We start from the raw sequence: 8741 nt of genomic DNA, 5'->3' as shown, positions 1-8741 counted from the left end.
GAAAGAGGTATTTGTTTTAAAATTGCTGGGGTTAGGGCTAAAGAGCATAAATAAGTAATTAAATACCTCCAACAGAAATTGGCAGCCACATGAATTTTACATGAACAGGTTATCTGGAGGAAGACTGGAGCAAAGACAAATGTTAACTTGTCCTGTAATGAAGAGTAAAAATAATGACCCAGAATGTTGCTCAAAGCTGGTTCTTCCAGCCTATCCAGCATGTTTTGTTCTCTCTCTGATGTGCCACAGTTTTCTGTTTAGCTATCGCTCCTGCCGTTAACTATCTTAATCTCTGCTTGAGACTAACTTTGAAGTCTGTTCAGGAGCTACATGAAAAGTTTTCCCATTTTTCTAGCTGTGAATGCATCATTGAGTGAAGAGATGGAATTTTAGCAGCCCTGAACAGCTTATGCCCTGGCTCTTTAAAACGTTTTTCCTTCTTTTACTTTGCAATAATTGAGTAGAGTTGACTTTAGACAGAATGTTGAAACATCTGGACTCATTGCATGATGCTGTGTTTGTATGGCACTAAGCCAGTTTGGGGAGGTGGTGGATGATTTGCCATACCTGACTGCTGTACAGTTAGTATTGATTTTAATGATACGAGAGATTTGAGAGTCTGTGGTAATAAGCACAATGGATCTTCTCTTCCTGCCCAGACACTAATAGACCTGCAGAATAAATTTCCTTCGATTGAAGACTGGTGTCATAAATTAGCCTAGAAAAGAAAACCAAAGTGGGATTCCACATAAAAACACATTCTGCACTGCTGTTGCCTTACAGATGGCAATCTTTGCTGTCTTTTTAGCTATAGAGCCTGGAGATGTCTCTAACTGTAGATACGCTCAAGCGAATGGCCTTAGATGTGAAGATAATAGCCTGACTTGTCATACAGAAATGCAGTATGAATCCACTAATCAGAAAAAGAATTGATTGTGTGAGTGGGTAGAAAAAATATTTTATCTTTATAAAACTGAAATGACCAGAGACGCTCTCCAGATGTTCATATACTGTTATTTAACCATATCCATTTGAATTTCTCCATAAGGAAAAGTTTAGTATTAAAAAAACAGTATTTTTCATTTCTCCCTCTTGGTGTTTTCCACATTTCATCTTTTGGGTGGGTATGAAAAGCACTTTTGTGTTGCATATTTATAAATTCTAGAAAGTACATTCTTCTCTGATAGGATTTTCTGATAGCATGTCTCTGAACTACTTTGATTTATTTTACGTAATAAAAAGGGAAAGGATAAAAAGTTCTCTTCTGTTTACTTTTCTCCAATTCATACAGCTTCATGGAGATCACTTATTCTGTTTGGTACACGAAGAACCGAAGGGTAGGAGTTACAGCTCTGCCCCAAGGAACTTGTAATCTAATTAAAGCATATGAAGCTGCATTCTCAGATCTCAGTGGAGCTGTTCCACCTTTTTTGATTATATATTTGTGTGCAGTCAGCTGAGGACCCGAGTAACAAATTAGGAACTGTATTGGATTTGATAGTCAGTTACAATTCTCTCAACAGACTACCTTCACGGCTGTCAATAAACCTTTCCTCCTGTTGAAAAGTCTGGGTTTGAGAGTATGACCCCAAAAAGGACCTACATCCCATGGGGTGGCAACAGAAGTAAATGCTTGCATTCCTTCCTTTAGGAGTCAATAAAAAAACAATGAAATGTAATTGTCTGTCCAGGCAACTTCCATCAAGTTGAAATTATAAATAAGATTTTTACCAGAACAATACTGTTGTAGAATAGAGACTGTTGATAAAGGAGCTTATTTAAGATGCTACTCAACTGCTTGGATTATTTGTGGGGCAGCCTATCTGGCATACAGTAGAGTTGGCATGAAGTCCAGTCTGCTGGTAGTCTGTGATTGGATTTAGTTTTAAGCTTTTAAGCCCAGTTCTTTGTTCTGCATTTTTACCAGTGCCTTGTGCAAGGGCATCCTAGAGCATGACTACCTTCTAGGCATGACAACAGTGAGGTGAATGACAATGCTGAAATGTATCAGACTGTGCAGATAGTATGCAGGCTTATCTGTCTCAAATGCATAAACATCCATCTAATTAAAATTTTTATATACATACATGCTGCTTATTGGAATTCATAGTGCTATGCTAGCTTCATCAGTCTGCCAGAGTTTGAAACTGTGGCATCAAGTACTTAATGCATAGATCCACAAATAATCTCTAGAAAGTGCTTAGAATTAAGGCCAAATCTGAGGAGCTTTGTACTTCTTACATTTTCCCACTTTGGCTTTCATGTTATGGAAGCCACATGAAATCAGTAAGGAGTCTTAAATTCATTCTTTGAAGGTATTATAAAAAAGCTGGAGAGCAGTGCACTTGCCTCTTTCTCGGGATGTGAGAATGTCTGGCATTTATTTATTTGCTTAGAAAAATAAGAGTTGGATTTGGCATCTTTGCTCTGTGCAGTAAATCATCATTACTAGGTAAAGTGTTTAGTCTCTTAATAGTACTACTCAAATCCTTGCTGCTCAATGGAAAACTTTTGAGAAGCTCTGCAAATCTGATGGAATGGAATAAAATGGTAGATTCCAGCAGTATAAATCAAATAACATCCTGTTGGTATGCAAATAATGTTACTGAGTTAGTAAGCATTACAATTCTGAAAATAGGACTTCTGGTGAAATGATACTTTGCATTTTCCCTTTTTTCCACCTCATGTTTCACTCTGACAGATTTTGTTTCAAATTCTCCTAACATACTGTCTTTGTTTCATATTTTGCAGGATTATGACTTGAGCCAGCTCCAGCAGCCTGACACTGTGGAACCAGATGCCATCAAACCCGTTGGAATCAGACGTCTTGATGAAAGGCCAATCCATGCAGAACCTCAGTATCCAGTCAGATCAGCTGCTCCTCATCCTGGGGACATTGGGGACTTCATTAATGAGGTAAAGGAGAGGAAGAGAGTTTCCTCTTAAGATCTGATAACCTTTTATTTTTTGTGTATTGTACTCTGCATGAGCAGCAACTTATGTTTGAGCATAATAACTTTTTAAAACTTACTTAGACAATTAAAGTTGCCTTGCTAGATAGAAGTAAATTTGTTCTTGTGCAGACAAATTTAATTAACTCACTCAAACAGAAAGGGAAGATATATTAATTAACTTATATACGTTTGTATTAATTACATTCATAATATGTTATCAGCTGCAACCACCGTATCTCCAAGCAGAATTATTCTCTGAGTTCCAAGTAATAAATAGACTAACAAAATTATAGTTTAGCCTAAATTCATTTATTAATTCACAGTAATTTAATAATGGAAGAAGCTCATTTTCATTTTCTTCATACATTACCCTGTGAATCTAGATAATAGTGGAAATTCAGTACCTTCAATAAGACCAAAAGAATTCCATCAAATACAATTAGTGAGCAGGGCAGTTAAATTAAATGTTACGTAAGTGCTTTTAATACTTGTCTTGTCATAGAGCTTTTAAAGTCTTTGCATTATCTTTAATTCTTCCGTTGAATAAAGGTAAATGTAAGTAAGAGTCAGACTATACCAGATTACAGTTTTTAAAGAAATGCTCCTACAAATACTGGCTTCATTTTTTCTATCACAGGTCAGTTGTAACTCAATGGTTCTGTGGTACTTAAGATGGAACGTGGTTTTTGTACTTGCTGATTATAGGAAAACAAATACTAATCCAAAATTTATCACTTAAAATAAGCTATATTCTGTAGATGAATTCTCTAATTTTCTCCTATCTTCCTTGGTAACTAGAACTGGATAAGTATTGCAGTTACTGTTTTTGCAAATGTGTTTATTCCTGTTTGCTTTAAAGGAAAGTCAGGCTAATATACCATAGTCTTTTGTGTTAGCCAGCTGCAGGAAAGTGAATTTGCTCCTTTTAAGGTATACGCTGATACAGTTCTAAAAAACACCCAAAACTACAGGTTGATGACTAGCAAGAAATACACAAACATTCTCATAGGACACCCTATATAAGAGACTCCAGTTTTGGGGAAGAGCTGTTTTAGAAAGAGATGTTTCAGTAAAGTGGATATTTGCATGCCATGCACTTCTAAATATTACAGTTATAATCGACTTGTGGAAAACAGTGGAGACACAGGACAGTAAAAAGCCCATGTTATCTAATCGGTCAAGGCAGTGTGCACACAAGAACTTCCTTGTGCTTCCTCATCTTTCTCCAAACAATCAGTTTCCCATCCTGTTCTCACACAGTTGTGACCAGATACTACCCACCTGTCAGGTGGTTGGGAAGAATCCGTAATCCTTGATATCCTGTTTTTTCTTGTCCTCAAAGCAGCTATCAAGCTCTCTTACAGAGCCAAGACAAGGAATAAGTATGATTCGGCTGGACATCTAGAAAGGGGCCAGAGTTTGTCTAGCTTTCTGCAATTCTTAAGTTACTTAGAGCTGTTCTTGCAATACTGTTCTTCAGTACATTATCACTCTTGAAGATTATAGCATCAATGTGTACACATGGAGCTGTAGAAACAGTACACACTGTCTTGATTTAACCCAATATGTTTATATTGCAGTACAGACAAGAATGGAGTCACTTTCTTACTGTTGCCTATTGTATTAGATCAATATCTCCCTTTATGCTTCCCCTTGCCAAGAAAAGAGAAAGCTCTTCTACCAGCTATTTATAGACAGCAAAATAATGTCAATAATGTCACTGCCTCTAAAATAAACCTTGGATATATATATGACACTAAAAACATGGCAATTTTCTTGCCTGCAACTTAGCTCAGGATTAATTATATCCTTTGATTGATGGGAACTATATGAGGTAGTTTCTGTGTTTCAAGCATTATATACTTAGCTTCTTTTTCATAAGATATTTCTTTCTTAGGATTTCATAGCAATGTGTCATTTTACTATGGGGCATTCAACCTAACCCTCTCTCTAGCAGACAGTAGCCATCCAAAAGTTGTCTATACTCTGTTTTGGCAGAAGTCAGAGCAAAATGGAGATTTTATTTCTCCAAAACGGTATCATCTTAATTTGGGTTTTATCTTAAAATTTCCTATGGCAAATGTGATTCTAAAAAAGCTATCGTGTTAAAAAAAAAAAAATCACTCTTTCAGAGTAGTGCTCATTTACAGTTAAATTTCCAGATTATCAGCTTGTAGCTCCTAAACATTCAGGGTTTTCAGACTTTCTTGAGAGAATTTCACTTGCAGTCCTGGCAAGATTATACCAAATAAATTGGTAAGTTCCTCTCAGTTTTACTTGGAGTAAATGGAAGAAATATCTTGGGTAAAACCCAAACCAGACATTTCTTCAGGCACTTCATAGAAAAGATACACTGAGCTGTGAAAACATAGCAAGATAAGAAAGGGCAAAGTTCTTATCTCTCTGCATCCAGCTTCAACATTATTAGGCATAACTTTTCCCTTGGGCAGCCCTAACCCAAACCACCTGCAGAACTAGCCAGGTTGCTAGCTGAACAGGGAGAGGCTGCCTTTGAGTTGTCAGTACCTTAGCAGCAAATTCTGCATTACTCCATTCATTTGAAAAGATGTAAAAGATAGGTCTGGTCTTTCGGGGGACTTGACTCTATTTGCAGAGATGCTAATCAGCATGATCGTTTCAGATGCTGGCCCATTTGCACGAACCAATATAGCCTGCTGAATGCTTACCAGCACCTCAGACACACAGCCAGCATTGTTCAGATTAGCCTCTGAAATACTCCAACTTTTGACAAAAAAGAACTATAGGTCATTGATTCCAGATATTGGAGGATTTAGCTACCATTGCCAAACAAGCATGAGGTGTTCTTGTTTTATTGCAGAGCTGTAAAAACAAAAAGTGAAGAAAACGTAGTGGTTCATTTTGTTTCTTTTCTTTTGGCAGTACTCTGTTTCTTGTGTATTATTTTCTAGCTGTCACCTGTTATATTAAATCTATTTATCTCAATGAGACATACATAAGTACGAGTATTTTGTAGTAGTGTTTTAATGACTTCTCAGTTGAAAAACAAGTTACGAGTAGGATAAAAACTTAAAAGTATTTTTGTAACACTTGTACAGTTAAGATAACATATACAGAGCTATGAACTTCCTGATACAAGAAGGTTCCAGAGGTGCCTTATAATCAAAATATGTTTTGCAGGCATAGGCTAAATGACCTCAGGGACTTTCTTGTTTTGTCTGTTTCAATGGATAGATGAATCTCTAATTTAAGAGGGGAAGGGAAAAACCTCCTTTTCTTCCAGCCCATTGTACAAACAAGACAGTGAAATAAGTCATGTGTTATTAAGAATCCTCTGTAGACCTTGTTTTACATTTTGAGCCTTTTAAAACATAACCTACAGAGTGTGGAGCATAATTAACACTTAGAATAGTCAGAATTTGTAGGCCAGTTTAAATTAGGCCCGTTTGAAGTAGCTTTGTTAATCCTGTTTCCAAGAACCACCTATGCTGTCCCTAGAAATATTAAATCAATTATGTTGTGGTGAAGAGTGTGTGGCTAAGAATTTATTTCTAATCAATAGAGGACATAGCCTGAGGTAAACTAAATTTGAATTACAAACTAGAGGTCTCATCCCATGAGGACATGGAGGACCTTCAATTCATTCTTAGTAAATAGCTATTGATACAGTGCACCTCCAAGCAGAAAGACTCCCTCAATGTTTTCTGTTTTCGCCTGTCAACTAAAAAAATGGTTCTTGATGTAAACAAATTTTTTTTTTATTTCCCTATAAGGCTCTGTTCTTCCTTTCCTTCTCATCAAAAGTCTGCTGAATCTGATTAAGTACAAGGATTAATGAAAATAAAAGCGTTAGATTTCGTAATACTTTTATGTTAAAGATATTGAGGGGTTTGCTTTCCCTTGACTGAGATAAATTGACAATGCCACACATACTGAGGAAAGTATTACTTCAGGTTACCATTGTTCCTCAGTCAAGGCACTGTAGTTTCTTCTCTTCTACCCATGTCTCCTCGTTAGTGAAAGTACCATGACATATATAAAAAAGAAAAATGGAGAGATTGCTACTCAGTTTGTTGTAGGTCTCAAGCAGACCTTTGTATTGCCACGCCTCTTCTGTAACTGCTTGTTGTGCATTAGGGGTACAGCAAATGCAAGGAAATGTGACTTGGTTTGCACTCTCCCAGCAGGACCCCCTGGTCCCTGGTATGTGTCCTAGCAATTCTGTTGTTGAATAAGCTTCTGTATCTAGTAAAAATGTTGGGTTTTCAGATCAGGAAACTGTAAACCAAGTAACTGTAACAGCTCTGCTGCCCTGAGGTTCTTGAACACATCTGGGAAGAACTGAGAGATCTCTTCAGAAGCAGTTGACAATACCATGGAGGCAAACTCAGTAGAAGCAGTTCTTGGCAGCCATTTGTTGCCTTTTCAGTAATGCTGGTAAGACAGGCTGTGATACCACCCACTGAAAGGATCAGCATAATAAGCAAAAGGGTGGCGATACTGAAACCAAAGGGAACTTCATAAGCTAATTTCACTGCCAAAGCTGATGTCCAGTAACTCCAGCTTCAGACTTGCTATAGAATCCATCAGTAAAGCGCAGCAGTGCACTGGGTAGGTTCAGAGAATATGCTTAGCAGAGGGAAAGTGAAAAATTTGATACCTGGATTCATACTTCAGCAATCCTTAACCTCAGGTGGTATTTATTCTCCTTCCCTGTCACCTGTGTTTGAAAAGCATGGGTGTCTGTCACCCCGAGCAGGCTTAAGGGAAGATGTAAATACCATAAGGCCAGTTACTGCCTAAGAAGTAAAGTTGCATTTCTGCTTCAGCAGCGGAAATTGAGAAAGCTTTAGAACTATTTCCAGCTTTGAAGCTTGATAAGGGAAGTCTTCCAACCTTGCTATTGCTGTTTCAGAATTTTAAATATTTTGTGCTTATTATGGCCATCAGGATGGAAAATGCCAAAGATAACAAGCATCCCCAATTATTCTTATCAGATAATTCAAAATTGTGCTCCTACTGCAGCCTATTAATAACCTGCTTGATGTTGTACTACATGAAATGATCATTTTAAGTCCAAAATGTGTCCTTGATTAGGGGTCATTAGTTTGATAAATATGCTGGGCCTTTCCACCACTGATTTCCAAAATTATTTTTGGTACATTTTGCACACTTCTGAGTGACTTAAGATAGGCAATAAAGAAACAGAATTCTCTTCTACCTATTGATGCCATATGCTTTAATTAATGGGTTTAACTATGTATGTATTTCTAGAAGAAAAATCAACATCCGTTTCCATTATGTCACATTCAGACTAAATACAGGAAAAAAGCATACTTTTCTAAAACCAAAATATTAAATAATTTGAAGGATGCACACTCAGTCGTTCAAATAATGAGGAGTATAATAAAGCCATTCTTTTCATAAATATACATTTAAAATTAAAAATAAGACCAGCAAAAATAGCTTTGGTTTAAATTAACAGTGACCAATTTAAAGTCTTAGCTCAACCTTACAGAATTCTGGAAGATAGATTATCCCTTGTCAGTGGCTGCCAGAGTAGATCCGATTTGAAGTGGAAGATCTTGAAAATGCATTGCTAATCCTCTGGAAACAGCAAGGTTGAAAAATCCAAAACACAAGAGGGCTTTTTAACCTCAGGCTTCAGCCTTTTATATTCAGCTTGTAAATCTTCCTGGGAGAAGCACAGTGTAATAGTCTCATGTTCCAAAATTAATTACTTACATTACTGTTTAGGTTTGGACCTGTGTAAGAAAACAGGGAGGGAAGAGACTTTCCTCTGGAAGA

General features: G+C 36.9%; 1 protein-coding gene across 1 annotated transcript in view; it reads left to right on the top strand.

The window, feature by feature from the left end:
* The window catches only part of CDH2 (cadherin 2, type 1, N-cadherin (neuronal)), a 39396-nt gene that overhangs the window by 28392 nt on the left and 2263 nt on the right, over positions 1-8741 (top strand). The window contains exon 14 of the mRNA XM_010018133.1: positions 2752-2916. Within this exon, the coding sequence (XP_010016435.1) occupies positions 2752-2916 (165 nt within the window). The remainder of the gene's footprint in view (positions 1-2751; positions 2917-8741) is intronic.

Source organism: Nestor notabilis, unplaced genomic scaffold, assembly GCF_000696875.1.
Source record: "Nestor notabilis isolate BGI_N333 unplaced genomic scaffold, ASM69687v1 scaffold7687, whole genome shotgun sequence".
NCBI classification, from domain to species: domain Eukaryota; kingdom Metazoa; phylum Chordata; class Aves; order Psittaciformes; family Psittacidae; genus Nestor; species Nestor notabilis.
Note: the sequence above shows the minus strand (reverse complement) of the source record. Positions and strands in the feature narration are given on the sequence as shown.